Source organism: Nematolebias whitei, chromosome 5, assembly GCF_014905685.2.
Source record: "Nematolebias whitei isolate Nwh7 chromosome 5, NemWhi1, whole genome shotgun sequence".
Taxonomy (NCBI): domain Eukaryota; kingdom Metazoa; phylum Chordata; class Actinopteri; order Cyprinodontiformes; family Rivulidae; genus Nematolebias; species Nematolebias whitei.
Genome location: NC_056502.1, coordinates 17,551,279 through 17,569,778, shown reverse-complemented (window position 1 = coordinate 17,569,778; position 18,500 = coordinate 17,551,279). Strand labels below are relative to the sequence as shown.

General features: G+C 40.2%; 1 protein-coding gene across 1 annotated transcript; it reads left to right on the top strand.

The window, feature by feature from the left end:
* Positions 1-2,948: 2,948 nt before the first annotated feature.
* LOC119410025 (protein S100-G-like) lies at positions 2,949-4,114 on the top strand. The gene is made up of 3 exons (XM_037676927.1): positions 2,949-3,073; positions 3,380-3,528; positions 3,917-4,114. Exons 2-3 carry the CDS (start codon positions 3,388-3,390, stop codon positions 4,112-4,114), a joined length of 339 nt encoding a protein of 112 aa, XP_037532855.1. The 5' UTR covers positions 2,949-3,073; positions 3,380-3,387.
* The last annotated feature ends 14,386 nt before the right edge of the window (positions 4,115-18,500 follow it).

Genomic DNA, 18,500 nt, shown 5'->3' with positions numbered 1-18,500 from the left:
TGCTTCTGTGACAAACCAGTTTCCCTCATGGCATCAATAAAATTTATCTCTATTTGTGTGAATGTTTATAAATCATCTGCACGATTTAGATCCATTTCTCTTTCATAAGTTTTTTTTTGGCACGTAACTCGTTTTTGTGCTGTTTCAACAATTCATACATCAGAACGTTCAGCTCGTTCAGGACATTCCTGCTTTGACTTTTGGTATTTGTACAATTCTTACTTTTTGAAATACAGTATTTAGCTTCGTCGGCCATGTTTTTCTCATTAAAAATGAATGGAGCTCTTCATGTCCTTCAAACCCTGTTTAAACCGCTCATTTCAGCTTTTGCTCTGGTTCAGCTTTTTCAGCTTCTTTGAGCTCATTTCAGCTTTTTTCTGCTAAGTTCAGATTATTTTCTGCCTTTTCAGCTACGTTCTTACATATTTCTGCTAAATTTAAACATGTTTCCGCTCCACCCCCTGATTTCCATCTTTTGTGCTTCTTTCTAAAATAATTTAATATTTTTCTGCTCCTTTCAGCTTCTTTCTGCTAATTTCAACTTGAACTTTTTCAGGCTACTTTTTGTTGCTAATTTCAGCTTATTCGTCTCATTTATGCTACATTTATGCTCTTTTCAGCTTTTTCTATACATTTCTTTTCTACTCTTTTCTACCGTATTTTTCAGACTATAAGGCACATTAAACGAAACAAGTTCATTTTGACATATTTTTGAGTGCCATGTATCACATAAAATCAATTCGAGGTCAGTAAGCACAACCAGAATGAATACATAAGGCTCACTGTTGATTTTTGAGAAAAATTAAAGGATTGTAAGTGCGCCTTATAGTCCGAAAAATACGGTACTTTTATTTCTTGCTTTCAGCAAGAGTCAGCTGTTCTAATTCAGCTCTCATTAACAGTTTAGTGATGAAATCTTTTCAGCCTGGTTTCAACTTCTTCAGCATCTTTCAGCAAAAATCATTAGTTTATTTATCAGGAAATGCAGATTCTCTAGTTTGAATTAGACATATAGTTCTACAATATAACCTCGTCTCTGGAGAAGTACGTACACAAATAAGAGGTAAAATGTGGATTTTTTTTTTACATGCCAAATAATTGTTAGCACCTTATTTTACACCTGAGAACTCTAAGAATAACGAACTGTGTAATAACAAACACTGTATATATGAGCTGTGGCCTTGAAGAGAACCGGGGGTCCTCTCCAGCAGACAAACTGTAATGTATCTCCTAACAGCAGCGAGCAAAAAGATAAATGCTTCTTGTTCCCGAATCAACACAATACTTCGGCTCTGTTTCCGTCCTCTCTCCTGCAGGGGAAATCTGATCGTTCTCAATGAGTAAATGTAACACAGCCCGATTAAAGAGTGAAGTGATCCACAGCAGTGGGGACTTGGTGGGGGTCAAAGAGACGAGGAATGTGCCTCCAGTCTGCTGCTTCGGAACAGAGGAGTGGAAAAATGAGAACGAGTGAGTCAGCTTTGTGAGGCAGGAAGGAGGATAAACTTCTTCCATCACATTGAAACCCTCAGTCAAATGACGTTTTTGCTAACAGACTGTTAAAGTTGAAAGAATGTGCAAAAGTTCTGATTCGTTTACATTTTGCACACTTATCATCTTTGAGGTGGTCCTGATCAGTCGATCTTATGAAGGTTTTTTTTCCTCATTGTCTGTTACTAAACAATCCATGGACTCATTCAAACACAAAAATGTTTCCAACTCATTCAGTAAAGCACTCATTTAGATTTTAATGTCATTTGTTTCACTGTAGCCAGAACTATGGTAGTTCAAGTTTAAGTCAATTTTATGATTATTGTGGTACATGAGCTGGAATGAAATTGCAGTTACATCCAACAATAGCAAAAATATAAAGTGTAAAAAGAAACAATATATAAGGGTCTAAGATATACAATGAACACTAATAATGCAAAACAATATGGCATAAAAACAGCAGCCCAAACATGAGCCTGTGTGAGCAGATGGATATGAATGAACACAGCAATATGAGATAATCAGCAGCATGGACGATCAGCAGCACAGATAAGCCACATATCACCCATTAAAGTGGCATTACAGTGATTTATTTTTTCTTGATGCCAGTTAATGGTCGTGCACTCCTTGAAGGAGCTGCCAGAAATAGTAAACTGTCATCTTATGATGAAAAGGGACACAGCTGATGTGGTTTTGTTCAAACCGTCAAATTATTTTACCAGATCTGTCAGAGCTCAACATGCATGTTGAGGGTGACTCTCGGGCTGCTAATTCATCAAACTTTAGCTCAACGTCTGTAAGAGTGACTGAAGTAAAGCCGTTTTAGAGACAGCTCTGGTTGATTAGTTAAATCAGGTTGACGCCCAACAGTTAATTAGTCGTACATTGTTCATCCAGGGAGATATATTGTGAGATATTTTGCTAACGCTACAAGCAAACACAGAGATGGGCAAGAACGCACTGTAAAAACGAGACAATGAACATGAGAGGATGTTTGGGCCTGAGACGTTTCTGCAGCAGATTAACCAAATCTGAAAAGAGTAACCTGCAGAAAGTAGAAACTCACACACAACTTTTCATTTACTCTGATGTATTTCTTCCTGACTCAACTTTTGTGTCTTAAATGATTTTCTCTGTTTGAGGCCAGAATAAACCGCGCGGCAGTGAAACTCATACGAGTCTGCATGGAGGGAAGAAAAGTGCCACCATTCTGCACGCAGACAAAAACACTTTCCTAATTTTACCGCTCGCTGCTGCACAGATGAGAGACGGGAGTTGTGTGGCTGCTGTGGGTGGAGTGAAGCACATATCAGGGGCATGAATCACTGCTGGTGTGTGTGTGTGTGTGTGTGTGTGTGTGTGTGTGTGTGTGTGTGTGTGTGTGGGTGTGTGTGTGTGTGTGTGTGTGTGTGTGTGTGTGTGTGTGTGTGTGTGTGTGTGTGTGTGTGTGTGTGTGTGTGTGTGTGTCACAGCATGTCTACTGTTTAAGAGGGCCGTCTTTCTGCTCAGTCTGACAGCAGTCTCAGCTGGGACCGGGCTCAGACGTTTTCATTCTTTGCCTGGTGAGCAGAAACTCAATCAGGTGAGTACTCCGAGAAAACAACTCAATCCAGGAGTGAGTTTTGTGGAAAGATAGAAAATGGATGTGTGCAATCCAAATGCAGAGCAGTAAAAAAAAAAGAAGGAAAAAATAAAAGGCAAGATGGGTGACTAGGCTAAACATGTGCAGCGTTTACTGAAAGTTGCATGTGAAAATGTATTCATTCACATTTAGTCACATTTTTAAACGCGTTGTCTGTGAAATCCTGCAGAATATTTGATGTTCTCTGGTTCTTAAGAGTATGTCCTCCTGCATCACTTCTGATTTCTTATTTTTCATCCCATCCAGCTTTAACCATGGCCCGTTTGGATCAGGTCATCACAAACATTGTGGACATCTTCATGGAGTATGCCGACACTGAAGGCAAGAAATGTCAGTTAAACAAGGAGGAGCTCAAGAATCTGATTGAAACTGAGATACAGAGTGCCGAGTTAAAGGTGAGCAGCTATACACTTAAAAAAAAAACTCTTTTGATTATGTGGTTTATTTGTCATACGCAGGTTAACACAAGGTCAACAACACAATGAAATGTTCAGGATAAGAAAACCCGATTCGACTCGCTAAAAACAAAACAAAGAAAACTAAAGCATGCAATAAGGGTACAAAATAAAGAACCAAAAGGTGGAAAAAATATATATTAAACAACAACATGGTAGAAAATAACTGTGCAAGTAAGATGAGTATTTTATATGTAGTAATATAAATGCACATGATATATATAACATAACTAACATATACTTATAACATATACTTTTCATGTGCTAATAACCATTTTATCTCTTCTCGTGTGGTTCATGCTGCTGACGGTGCATCTATCTGCTCCAGGACAAGATCAGTGCGAATGACATCGAGGAGATCATGGAAATGCTGGACAAGAACCACGACGGCGAGGTGAACTTCCGCGAGTTTTGTCGATGTGTGTGCGACCTCGCCAAATGCTACTACCACAAGAAGACGGGCAGGGGCGGGAAGAAGGGCAAGGGCAGAGGGCAGGAGGGGGAACAGGATGACTGCAAGAGCTAAAACACGTTTAAAGAACAAGAACATACATGTAAAGTCAGGGAGGCCACCAAGGGGGCGAGGGTTGGGAGTGTCCAGGGGGTCAAAGGCGCCCCTGTATAAATTTTCTGGACACCCCCCTCAATCCCCCTGCAGGTGTCCCTGTGTAAAGTACAATGACTCTACTGCTCTCTGTAAAGACGTGCAAACTTTCTGAAAATAAAAAGTATCTCTGAAGTCTGACTGCTCATGGCGGTGTCGTGTTTGGAGAGAGGTGCACGACTCATCAGACATTCAACAGACGTCTCCCTCAGAGTTTTCAGTGCGCACACATCACCGTCAGTCACTCCTCAGGTAAAGTCTGGTTTGTTGTGTTCACCTTTGTAACCAGTGGCCTCCTGTGTCCTGGTCCTGAAGCAGCAGGAACAGAAACCCACTCACCTGCAGCCCTCGCCTCTGCAACACAACGTGCACGAACTTAACACAAACAATGTGAACTAATTAAAAATAAAAATAAAAATGGTCAAACCACCACTTTACGTGTTGCTCATTCCAGAACCAGAACAAAACTTAGATCACTTAAAGTCTTCAAGCTTATAAGTTTAAGTTGTGACTTTACAAACACCAGTGAAGTAGAAGAAGTAGACGTGCATCATGTTAGTGATGGGGTCAGGAATTTAAAAACAATATTAATAAAACAGTTTATATGAGGTTGGGTACCACTGAAGAAAAAAATGACAGAAGAAGGTCTTGAACTTAAAGACAAACATAAAGACAGTTTGGAAGCTCATAGAGTCTGATTTGTAAACAATTTTAACATAGAACTTATTTTGTGTGATTATATCAAGTCTTGGAGGGGGGGAACGGTGGCGCAGAGGCTAGCAAAGGCGAGCCTGTGATCAGAAGGTCATCGGTTCAACTTCCTGGACTCACAACATCAAAATGTGGGTGGGAAACGTGAAGCTCCCACACCTGCCTCCACGCTCACTTGCCCCACCCTGGGCCCCTGAGCAAGGCCCCCAACCCCCACCATCCACTTCCCCGGGCGCCCTAGATGGCAGCTCTCTGCTCCACACTGTAGGATTCCTGGATTTCTCTGCCACACTTACTCTGAAAACCATGACCAATCCACTAATTTTCAGCACCTGCTGCTGATTGGGATGGACTGCTCTAAATATTTATGACCAGAATTTGTGCCCACAGATGTTTTCCCGGCGCTGAGACATTATCTACCTGTTGCGATTTCCAAATCCTGTTCGTTCGAGTCTTCCCGAGATCTCGTGGCTCACCTGCGGATCAATAGTGTCCCTTCAACTTCCAAACAAGTACCTAAAGTACCTCACCACCCGATGAAGAGCTTCTCAGCGTGACCTCAGCCGAAGTGAGGAAAACTTTCAGGAGGATTAATTCTCACAAAGCGACCGGCCCAGACAACAACCACCGGGAAGGTGCTGAAAGAATGTGCCGATCAGCTCTGCTAGGTACTGGCCGACATCTTTAACTCCTCACTTATCCTGGCAACAGTTCCTACTTGCCTGAAAACCGCCACCATCATCCCAGTCCCAAAGAGCTCTACAGTGACTGGTCTGTTTAGGTGTTCCAGCAAGAGGTGGAACACCTGGATAGCTGGTGCAAAAAGAATAACAAACACATCATTGTGAAGAAGACAAAGAAGATGAATGTGAACTTCAGAAGAAACAACCCCCCCCCCCACCCCCACCCCACCCCCTGAACATAGGAGGATCTGCAGTGGAAGTGGTCTTCAACTACAAGTATTTGGGTGTGCACCTGAATGATAACCTCAGCTGGAACAACAACACCACCAGCCTGATCAAGAAAGCTCATCAGAGACTCTACTTCCTCAGGCGGATGAGACGAGCTGGTCTGGGAAGCTCAGTCCTCACCTCCTTCTTCAGGTGTGCAGTGGAGAGCATCCTGTGCTTCAGCATCAACGTGTGGCATGGAGGCTGCACAGCTGCAGAAAGAAAAGCTTTGCAGAGAGTGGTGAAGGCTGCACAGAAGTCTGTTGGAGTCAGTCTCCCCACCATCACAGACATCTACACCTCCAGATGCAGAAAGAAGGCCACCTGCATCATGAAGGACCCCACCCACCCAGCACACACTTTTAGCCCTGCTCCCCTCAGAAAGGAGGTTGAGGAGCATTAAGTGTAGAACCACTAGACTGAGGAACAGCTTCTACCCTGAGGCTGTTAGACTCATGAATCTCTAACCAGAATAATCACATCATGTTGCTGCTGATCTGGTTCATGTTGATGTGTTCATGCTTGCTCATCTGCTCACACAGACTCATGTTTGTGCTGCTGTTCAGCGTATTGTGTTTATTGTTCTTATGCTACTAGTGTTTAATGTACATTTAGTTGATGGTTTTCTTAGTTCATATCTTAGATGGGGGCTGAGATGGTGTAGAGGCAGGGCAGCCGGCTTGGAACCCAAAATTCCCAGGTTCGATCCCCGGTCAATGCATACCGCGTGGTGTCTCTGGGCAGCACACCTCATCCCCAAAATGCCCCAGGCGCCTTCAATAGCTGCCCACTGCACCACCTGGTGGTGGATGGGTTAAATGCAGAGACTAATTTCGCCATTGTATGGAAACATATTGTGATGACATTATTATTAGATCTTATTACTGTTTTTCTTTTACATTTTATTGTTGGATGTAACTGGGACCCTGTGTACATAATTTCGTTCCACCACATGTACCACATGTGGTGCGAATGACAGTAAAGAATCTCTATATCTGTATCTGTAAAGGCCAGCAACGTTTAGCCTGATACAACCTGCTTCTCTCTCCTCCGATACTCACCTCCTCTGGATCTTCATCTCCCTCATGAACCTTGTCTCCCTCTCCTCTCTGGCTTCCCCTTCGTTTGGCTCAGCAGGTTGGCCTTCAGGGAGTTGTTCTCGAGTTGTTTAAGTCTTATTTAACAGACAGAACTTCCTCTGTTACGATAGGTGATCTGTCCTCTTCTTCTTCGATCTCTCTGACCTCTGGTGTACTGCAGGGATCCATTCTGGGGCTTGTTCTCTTCTCATTTTACATGCTCCCGTTAGGACCTATCATTGCACGCCATAATCTGTCTTTTCATCTGTATGCAGACGATCTGCAAATCTATCTGCCGGTCACTCCCAATCTCTCACCCAGTTTAAACTCTATTGTCAGCTGCTTAAACAATATTAAGCATTGTCTGTCTCCGAATTTTCTCCACCTAAATAATAATAAAACTGAATTTATTTGGTGCTTCCAGTAATTCATGTAACATCTCTCTCAGTCTAGGTTTTCCACTCCCGCACTCCAACCAGGTGGTAAAAAATCTAGGAGTGGAGCTTGACTGTAACTTAAAGCTAGATAAACAGATCGATTCTGTTGTGAAAACCAGCTTCCTTCAGCTCTGTCTGCTTTCTAAAGTAAAGTCACTTCTTAGCCGTAGTGATCTGGAGACGGCCATCCATGCTTTTGTGAGCTCTTGGCTTGATTACTCTAATGCCTTATACGTCGGTATAAATCAGTCTTCTATCTCCCGTTTACAGCTTGTACAAAACTCTGCTACTTGCTTATTAACTAACACACATAAATATGAACATATCACTCCTGTCCTTTCATCTTTGCACTGGCCCCTGTTTCAGTTTAGGATACAGATCAAGCTGCTGCTGCTTCTTTTCCTCTCCAGCCCTGAAGCTGCTGCACCTGTAACTAAAATCTCTCACCTTTTGTGTGCCTGGCTCTTCTCAGTCTGCTAACTCGGGGTCAGCATGAACTGCACACATGACACACAGAGGGCTGTGGTAGCTCGGTGGTCTGCGGCTGCATCAGGAAGGGCATCCGATGTGAAACAATTGCCAAGTCTTTGTGCGAGTTAGTTTGCTGTGACGACCTCTGAAGAAGGGAGCAGCTGAAAGAAGATATCAAGTCTTAAGCAGAACCCAGTTCAATTCCCAGTCATTTAAAAGTAGTTCAAAGTTATTTTCCTTTTTATTTTGTAGTTAAAAATGAAAACGTCTCATCGTTAATCAAACTGAAAAGTTTTATCCACAAAGGAAAACACTTTTTTTTAAGATAGCTGAACTCTAAAAATTTGGTTAAGTGAAAAGGTGATAACAAACAATATCTTACCTGTTGTGGAAAGCTCTTTGAGCAACTTCAGTGTGGAGTGTAACTCTGACCAGAAGAATGAGCCATTGACTAGTTCAAGTTGAATCCAGACCCAAGAGGATTGCTGCCATCTTAAAAACAATCTTAAGCTTTAAAAAAAATGCACTGACTTGTTTAAGCAACCATTTTTTAAAAATAAAAACACGATGATTAATACAGAACTTGTACTAATACACAAAACTTTGCTAATCCAAATAACGGTGGCAGCAACAAGCTGTAGCACCTCCAGCAGGAATATCTTATTTCTGCTAGAATAAATGTGTAATAAGAAATAGGGGTGCACCGATTTATCGGCCCCAATTTCCTTAATTTTGGGAAATCGGTCGATACTTGCATGAGAAGCCGAATTTACTGACTATTTTAGTTTTAACAACAATTGTCTGAACTTCGTTTATATTTCCGAGCACTACCTCATGGCCAGTTAAAACAAGTTTGTATTTTTTCTGGGATATTGTTCAAGGGTATGTTTTTCAATAAAATAATATTGGAAAATTGAAGGTGTATTGTGACCTTATAACATCTGATAGTGTCGCTTATAAAACAAAATCGGTCTCAGCCAAAATCGGAATCGGCAGGTCAGACTTTTTAGAAATCGGTGATCGGCCAGAAAACTGCAATCGGTGCACCCCTGATGAGAAATTAACATGCTTGAATGAACCACCTTGAAACTTGTTCGATCTGGCTCCACTCAAACCTGCTATGAGCTCATCAGCCTGGTCAGAAGTAAATGTTATTTCTCTAAACTGAGATGGCTCAACAAGTTATCTACAGCAGGTAAGATATTCTTTAAAACAGCTTCCCATAAACAAATCCTAACCTCAAAAGATCTGAACTATTGCTTTAAGATTGTGCCTAATGTTTTGGGGTCATATAAATGTTACATTTTAGTAGACTCAGACTTATGCACAGTGCATGACACCATCTAAAAGATAAGAGTTTGATCAGAACAGGTTGTGCAGGTTCTCACGTACAACCTCAGTTAGGAGGATCTAAACACTGAATAGTACCTAAACTTTGCTCTAAGTCCATCTTCAGCGTTTGACACGGCTGCATGTGTATTTTTCAAACTGATCAGATAAGTTGAGATAGTAGAAGAACGGATGGATGCATGGAAAGATGTTAAAGAACACACAAGACTAAAACATGTGCACCTGAATAACAAGAAGCCTATCCAATAGTGTATTGCTCACATGGGATTTTTTTTTTTTTTTAAGCGCAGCAACTGGGAGGTAGAGGTACATGTATTAAACTGCAATCTAAAGTGTGAGGTGTTGGATAATAAATAATGGTATCATGCACAGAAAAGAGAGAACAGACAAACAAGCTTAAACGTGTGTTTAGAAGGACACAGCTGCAGTTTTAAACCATGATGTTGTAAAAATATAAAACCTGCAATAATCTTTCTTTCTCCGATGTGGATGCACGAAAGAGGCTCACAAAAGGAATAACAAAGTTTATTATTATTATTGTTTTATAATTTTTTTAGTTTGATTTGTTGGTTCCCTCCTCTTCGGTTGTTCAGAAACTATTCTTCCTCCGAGTTGCCAGGTGGAGGCAGTGTTTTATCACAATAAACTGTCCAAGCAGACAGAACCCAAACAGTCCTTTGTTTCAAAACTGAAATGTGTCCTTAAAGGAACTTGTCCACATGACATGATTTATTTAACCTTTTATGATTTTGTCCTTACATAATATGTAACACTAATGTCATGGTACTACTTTAAGCAGATTTAGTTTATGTTTTGTACATGTTGGTCATAAACTCTCCGACTTTCTTACTTTCAAAACAGCTGCTTTTTTTTTTTTTTTTAATCACTGTGAGTCTGTTTGGGGAGGATTTGTTTTAAATGCCAGATGTAATTGCAGCTCTGCTCCGAATAAACAGGTTACTGCATGTTAGTGTCTTCAAAACATCGTAATACGCTGAACAACAGCAGAAACAGCTTCTGCCTGAAAATTCAATATAAGCAGAGCTTTTCAATCAAATGGCGAATGTGCAAAAACTAAAAGTCAAATCCCGACAATAGATGAACTGCGAGTGATGGAAACATCTGCACATGTAAAGGTTTTATAAGGCTTTTTGTGGAAGATATACAAAAACATGCACTTTTCTACCCTGGTGGTGTCTTTCAAGATGTGCCCATGACACAAGCGCTAAACGCACCCCCATACCATCAGAGAGGCAGGCTTTTGAACTGTTTGCTGATACCAGGCGGTCCCTCTCCTCTTTAGTAATGAGGATGTGGTGATTTTCAAAACCACAGAACCACAGAGCGGTTTGTCACTTTGACTCATTGCATTTCAAATGAGCTTTGGTCCAGATGCAACAGCAGCGTTCCTGGCTTTCATGTTTTCAAAGCTTTAACCGACATTTGTGGATGGCTCGCCGAGCTGTGTTTACAGACAATAATCTGATCACGTAGTGATGTCCGTGAGAAAATCTGACCTGTTTTTAACTCAGTGCTGCTTGAAAGGCTGAAGATGCAGGCATCCAGTATTGACTGTAAGCCCCGTCAACTCATGAGGCACATTTTAATAAAAGAACAGTCAGGTCATCTGGACGTTTTTTTTTTTTTTTTTTTGCTGAGATGTTTCATTCGTCATCCAAAGGACTTCTTCAGTTTGAGGAGTCACAAACAAACTGGAGTTCCACAAGCACCAACTCCCATAGTGGAAAAAGACAGTTTGCTGATGATAAGATGGTTTCTGGGGCCCACCTTCTCCCCCGTCAACTCCTCTAAGGCAGCCATGCCAAAATGGTCCAAAGTTTATGCTCAATAACTCGGGTACAAATCCAACAAAGTTCAGGAATGTTATCTGAACAGTTTTCTTTTTCTTGCTGAGATGCTCCATCCTTCATCCAAAGGACTTCTTCAGTCTGAGGAGCAACAAAACAAACGGGAGTCCCACAAGCACCAACTCCCATAGTGGAAAAATTGAGCAAGGATTGTTGAGCATGAACTTTGGTGTTTTGAACCATTTTAGCACAGCTGCCTTAGAGGAGTTGACGGGGGAGAGGGCGGGCCCAGGAATCCTCTTATCACCAGCAAACTGTTCTTTTATTCCACTATGAGAGTTGGTGACTGTTGGACTCCAGTTTGTTTGTGTTTCCTCTGACTGAAGAAGTCCTTTGGATGAAGGAAGAAACATCTCAGCAAAAAAAGAAACCATCCAGATGACCTGACTGAACATTGTTGGATTTGTACCTGGATTATCGAGCATGGACTTTGGTATTTTAATAAAACCTTGAGGAAAAAACTTATTGGATCTACATCTGATTTAAGACGGTTGCCACAGCCAACTGGCCTTAGGAAGCACAAAAAACCCCTGAAAAACTGATTCTATTAAAACTTTCACGTCACTAGTTTTACATCTGTAACTGGTTAACTTCTGGAATCAAACCAATTCAATAAGTCTAGGCTGTAAGGCTTAACCTTAATCAACCCCCTCTTTTCTTGTTGGTGAAATCTGAAACCAGAGAGCGGAATAAAAACAGATGCAAGTTGCAATAAACAGACACACATTCAGCTTCTGCCTATGTTTATTTCAGCACTTTACAAATGAGTCATCTCTGAATAAACTAAACACCAAGCACGTGAACCCAACTGAGAAACATCTTGAGAAGGAAGTCAGTTTTTAAGTTCCTGAAAGTTCCTAAAATGTTGCATCGTTGAAGTCAATTGCAAGATTGACATACGTTTGTGTGGGGGCTGTATTCAGGGGGCTGGCAGAGGTGAGTTTGTGTTTGTCTCGCTCCATCTGCTCCTGGGAAAATAACCCATTGGAGGAACATTTGCATGCATTTGCTTCACCTTTCTATGGAAATGTGGTGGCCGAAGAGAAAGTGCACACCTGCGGTCAAGCCAGTAGAAGCGATTTGCAGTTCCAGCTTCTTGAATACAGATGAAAACGCAGTACGAGTGAACTCCCTTATTTGTTCTTCCTCAGACAAAAAGAATAGAGAATCATGAAACATGATCACCTTTAATACCCGGAGAAAAAAAGTCCAGGCAACAAAACCAGCTGTCCTACAGAAAAGGTGCATGTTTGTTTGTGATTTATGGTTTTTTTTTTTCATATTATTATATTCAATTGGGCATTGGTTCAACAATGAACCAGTGCCCTTATGTCCGGGCAATGGGTCATTGTTGCCATGGACTGAGTCACATGTTTGCATAGTGTGTTCGTAAAACGCACTTTCTAGTTTTACAGGTTTGTCCAACCGTTGTCTTACATGAGAAACGCTTAGAGCAAACTGCAGCATTTTGATCATTACACTCTAAAGAAAATACACACAAAAAGCTTATGGGATAAGGGATAAACCTAAAAGTAGAACTCTAAATAATTTTAATGAAAGTTAACGTAAAAAAACTTACATGAGCCTTTTTAAGGCTGCATTTGATAAGAGATTTTTACTCCCATGTCAAGGTAAAATGTTTCATTAGCATGAAAGGTTCATTGACCGATTGCAGATTTTAAGTAAAGCTTCTATTCAATTCAGTTTATTTCTATAGCGCCAAGTCACAACAGAAGTCGTCTCAGGGCACTGAACAGAGACATTCATATATAAAAATAAAAATTTAACATTATTTATCTGAGGAGCAGACTGCTTTGAGTTTAACTGCATCGCAGAACTCTCATCTTGAGCAAGCATGAAGGCGACAGTGGAAAGGACAAACTCCCTCATGACGAAGAAACCTTTAGCAGAACCAGGCTCAGGACAAGAGGACCATCTGCTTTGACCAGCTGGGTTTGAGAGGAACAGATACACAATGGCAGGTGAAGAATCACATGTTAAGATAGAAATAGTATCAAATGAAAACTATTCAATTTTAACAAGTCATTTAAAAAAAATAGAACAATTTGTCCTCTAGTAGTCTAAGCCTATAACAGCATAACAAGCCAACCCTAACTATAGGATTTACCAAAAAGGAAAGTCTTAAGTCCAGTCTTAAAACTGGACAATGTGTCAGCCTTATGGACAGAAACTAGAAGTTGGTTCCACAAGAGAGGAGCCTGATAACTGAAAGATCTTCCTCACATTCTGCTTTTGGAAACTATAGGAACCACAAGTAAACCTGCAGTCTGAGAGTGAAGTGCTCTGTTAGAAAAATATGGAACAATAAGATCTGTAATATAAGATGGAGCTAGGTTGTTGAGAGCTTTGTAGGTTAGAAGTAAGACTCTGAATTCAATTCTGGATTTGACAGGGAGCCAGTGGAGGGAAGCTTAAACTGGAGAGATATGATCTCTCCCACTAACTCCAGTTAAGACTCTGGCAGCAGCATTTTGGATCAACTGAAGATCGTTTAAAGAAGTATTTGGACACCCAGATAACAAACCATTGCAATAGTCCAGTCTAGATGTGACAAATGCACAAACCAGTTTTTCTGCATCATTTTTAGATAAAATGTCTTCTGAACAAATAAAATCTTTGCCAAAAATTGAAGCACTAACTGTTGAATTCAACCCTGTTTGTCTGTTAGAAAAATATTTAAATGACCAATGGATGGATTTTACTGAAATATTCAGAAAGTAATCACTGGATAGAGACCTCTACAGCTGATTAACTTCTGGAGCCAATACAATTCAAGATGGCTACCACAGCCAACTGACCTTAGAAAACATAAAAATGGCTGTAAATCAATACATTCTACTGATTATATGCTAAAACAGGTGTGGTAGCTGAGAGTCATCCCCAACATCACCCCTAAGAGCTACCAGATCTCACAAGATCGCTGCTTCAAACATGAGCATCAACTGTTGGGATCAACATGTCATGTTTGTCTGTTAGCAAAATATCTCGTGAACCACTGAATGGATTTTAATGAAACTTTCAGGAAACAGTCACATTTATGTACTGATTAACTTTTGATATTTAGGTAAAGAAAAAAGTACTAATGTTGTGTTTTTCCTTTATAAGTTTGAACAAATAAAGGCTTTTTTTTCTTTCTAGAAACTAAATTATGAATAAACAAGTTTACATGTGTTGTTTTATATTTAATATATCTTGTGGCATTTAAACTACAAAGATTACATCAAAGTAATGTAAGTAATGAAACAGTTTGCTGCTGCTTGTATGGGTGATAAGAGCGAACATTTCACACATGTGAAAAATGTGATTTTAATAAAGCAGTTTAAATATTAAGGCTTGATTCTGTTTAACCCAAGTGTCGTTATGTAAGTGTTGCTTCATGACTGTGTGGTTTGTTGCATAATGTGTGGCATGACAAGAAGTCTTAATTGTAACGTCTCCAACACCGATGACTGGGCTCTATTCAAACTTTCCAAAATGGGAATAAATAAAATTTAATTCAGATAAGTGAGCTTTAATGTTTATTTTTGTCTGTATAATACACGCATTCATAATTTGTGACTCATGGCTTCAGTTCCTCTTTGTTGTTTGGATGTTTGGTGTGTTTATCTGCCATGGAAACTACCGATGCCTGGAGGCTAAATCTGGCACAAGACGTTAATATCTCATTAACCTATTAGTTTACATAAATCTGAACGATAAGTTATAATTTATCTTGGTTAAATGTTATGACTGGATTATTGTTTGTCTCACTAATTAAGATTTTATGGTTATACAAGTCTGTTTTAGTGTCTTGCAGACTTTTTTTTTTTTTAACACAACAGGAACAAAACTTCTCACAGTTCAGGTTTCCAACAGATAAATCTTGGGCGGAGGCGTATTAATCCGATTAAATATGAAGCTGCAAAACATGTTTTAACAGAACTCAGACACATACGAGGCTAAAACTACTACAAAAAGGCGGAGGGGGGGTGGATCCGACAGTTTTCGTCATGCGTTCTCCTTTTGTTTGTGTTCGTTAAACAAAAAAAAAAGTACATTTCACTCCCGTTTGGCATCAAATGAACAAACTTCAGCTGTTTTTATAGATTACACATGATAAGGTTCAAACTTGTTAACATTTGATAAGATGATATTTGAAAGGGCAGCACTCATTTCTTCTCTGTACATGAGTTGTAAGAGTTATAATAAAAAGGCATTGTGAAACAAATCTGGGAATATTTATATATGTATTACTTATATTTCATGTATCATGCTGTCAAGGGGAATAAAGTTGTTGTTTGTCTTTTGGAGTTAATTCCCTTCAAATTTTCCACCACAGCAAAACAACCTACTCAAAGAAAGATTATAATTCAGCCGAGAGTCAAACCTAACTTATACTCTAAGCATTAATGTACTGATCGTGATCTGACTGTATACTGTTTTGGCTATTAGGGTCAACTCTGTCTGTTAGCAAAATAGTTCATGAACCACAGGATGGATTTAAATGAAACTTTAAGAAAATGTTCACTGGATGTTTATCCAAAACTGAATAACTTCTGGAGTCAATCTGTTTCAAGATGGCTGCCACAGCTAATCAAGCTTAGCAAACACAAAAATGCCTCTAGCACGGTCATTTTAGCAGCTATTGGGCTCAAACTTGGTGTGGTAGTAGCTGAGGGTCATTCCCAACACATACTTTAAGCTCCAACAAATAATGTGAGATCTTGCAATACTGTATGTGATTGTGCATAATTTTATATTCAAAGTTTGACCAAAATGGCTCATTTCTCCTCATAACCTATCAGTTAAAAATCCTGATATGAAAGGTGGTGAGCGATATGCATTAAATCAAGAAATGCTAGGCCTTTATGAAGTGACATCTTAAAAATATTGCGAGAGGATGTAGAAAATGGTTACGCTCTGCAGTTTTATGTAAAGTAAATAGGATTCAGAGCGGACAGACGAGAAGTTGCTGGTTTCCTCCACAGGCTCATTCAACCTTTATTTATACAGTTAGTCTCATTGAGCCTTGAGGACTCATTTACAAGAGAGACCTGATTTAAACAAAGAACACAGAGACAATAATAGACAATCATTAAAGCAAGGTTACTGCCACATGTTGTCTGTTATATAAGGAACACAACAGAAACAGAGGTGATGTCTTCCATCAAGTCCAATGTCTCATTTTCTGATGATGAAGAGAATAAATAGAATTTATACCCAGTTTATACTGGATTTTTGAATATGTACTCCAACTCTACACAAGTTCATAAAACCCACGCAGACAAAAAGAAAAACTGTCTCGACTCCACGTCAGCAGAGGGATTAAATGGGATTAACTAAAATATGGAACCACCTTGAAACTACAAACAACCAAAAACACATGATTAAACTATTACAGTGACGTGCAAAAGAAAATAGGTGTTACTTTGTAAGCACAGAAAATGTTTCAGATTGAATGTTTTACACCTTAAATACCTTAGACACAGCACAATGTGCAGCCATGGCCAGGTACAAGGAGCGGGAAATGCAGCCAGAATCCAAGAAAAATGAGTCAAAGTGGAACGTTTTCAGAAGAAAAGCCAATTTAAAATATTACAAGAAAGTCTTTGGAAGCAAACTATGAAGATTTAAGAAATGACTTGTGTGACCTGTTAATGTAAATTATCCTCTGTGAGACAGAACAGGTCCTGCACAGGACAGTCGACCCAGCACCAATGTTCCCTCTAATTTTTCATGTGTCTGGGCAAACACACAAGCTCCCCGAGAGCACGGAGGACCGCTGTAAGCAACATCAGATGTGCACACTGTGGTCACACACACCAGTATCACACCTGTTCAAAACCTGGGATCATAGCAAGTTAAATGGCTTATTAGAAGAATCAAATTACAGCAGCAATTTACATTTGTTTACTTTTAATATAAGTGATTTGGCCCACGAGCAGCACTGTGGCGCAACTGGTAGAGCTGCTGCCTCTCAGCGAGCAGGTCCTTGGTTCAAACCCCGGTCCAGGGGCCTTTCTGGGTGGAGTTTGCATGTTCTCTCCGTGCATGCGTGGGTTTTCTCCGGGTGCTCCGGTTTCCTCCCACAAACCAAAAACATGCATGTTAGGCTGATTGGTAACTCTAAATTGTCCCTAGGTGTGAGTGACAGTGTGAATGGTTGTTTGTCTCGTTTGTCTCTATGTGGCCCTGTGATGGACTTGCGACCCGTCCAGGGTGTACCCCGTCCCTTGCACAGTGATTGCTGGACATGGGCACCGGCGACCCCCGTGACCCAAAATGGAATAAGCGGGTAAAGAAAATGGATGGATGGATGGATTTGGCCCACTTCAAAATAAAAAAGACAATAATCTTGTTGTTCATGAGGTGTGTAGTATGTTAAATGTGAGAGTCCTGCTTTGGTCTGGGTGAGGGTTCTGCTCTGGAAGATGGTTAGCAACATGGTGCCATTGGCATCAGAACCATTTGTAATGTGTGTGTGTTTGGGGGGGCACACTGGTAGGGAGGGTCTGTGGGTCCTCCCCCAAAACATTTTGAATAAAGTAGACACCATTTCCTGCATTCTGGTGTATTTTAACGGGTTGTTTATCATATAGTTTTACCTACACACATAACACTTGATTCAATAACTATTTTAGAGTTAATAGCACAACAAGAAGTAGCCTGACCAACAGCTCTCCTTGTGTGAATAGAGTATACTAGTCACAGTTTAAGAACCATAATGTAGACTAAGTTAAGTTTTAGGGGTGGAAAAAAAATCACTTGCCAATATGAAACCATCCATTGTTGTTTATTAGTAACTTAAAATGCTTAATTAAAACTCCAGTAGTGGGCTAGGTCTATTGTAACCTTACCCAGCACTGAGGGTGCAGATGAATGTGTGTGGACACCTGATAATCACGTACAGATTTTTTTTTTTACCTTTTCTCCACTGGTCTGTGCCAGTCGCAGTAGATTTCCACTGACAATGCGCCGACTGACACCTTTACAACAGCCCCACCTTGAAGCATTCCAACAACAGGAGGCAAATTATCTACTCCACCTGCTGAAAATATGGTTCTCTATTCATTCACACAAAGGCACAAATTCAAGACAAAAGCCGTATTTCAAATCAAAACAAACTGATTATGACAAGACAATATTTGCACAAGGACAGACCAGGGACGGGCCCAAACTATTAATGCATTACTGGTACTCATAGTTTCAGACATTGTGTGTGCACTCTTATAAAAAGAGGCAGTGTCAGTAAATTGACTTCAGTCTCGTCTAGATATTTTTAAAATCTTCACAGCAAGCACAAACAGGTGAGTACAGACGGAGAGAGGGCTACATAGCCACAGAGAAGAAATGTAGCTGTGGAATACTTTTATCGATTTGGAACCGTATTAGAATTATTCTTCTTTGTTTAAGTTATGTAATACGAATGTTTGTTTACAGCT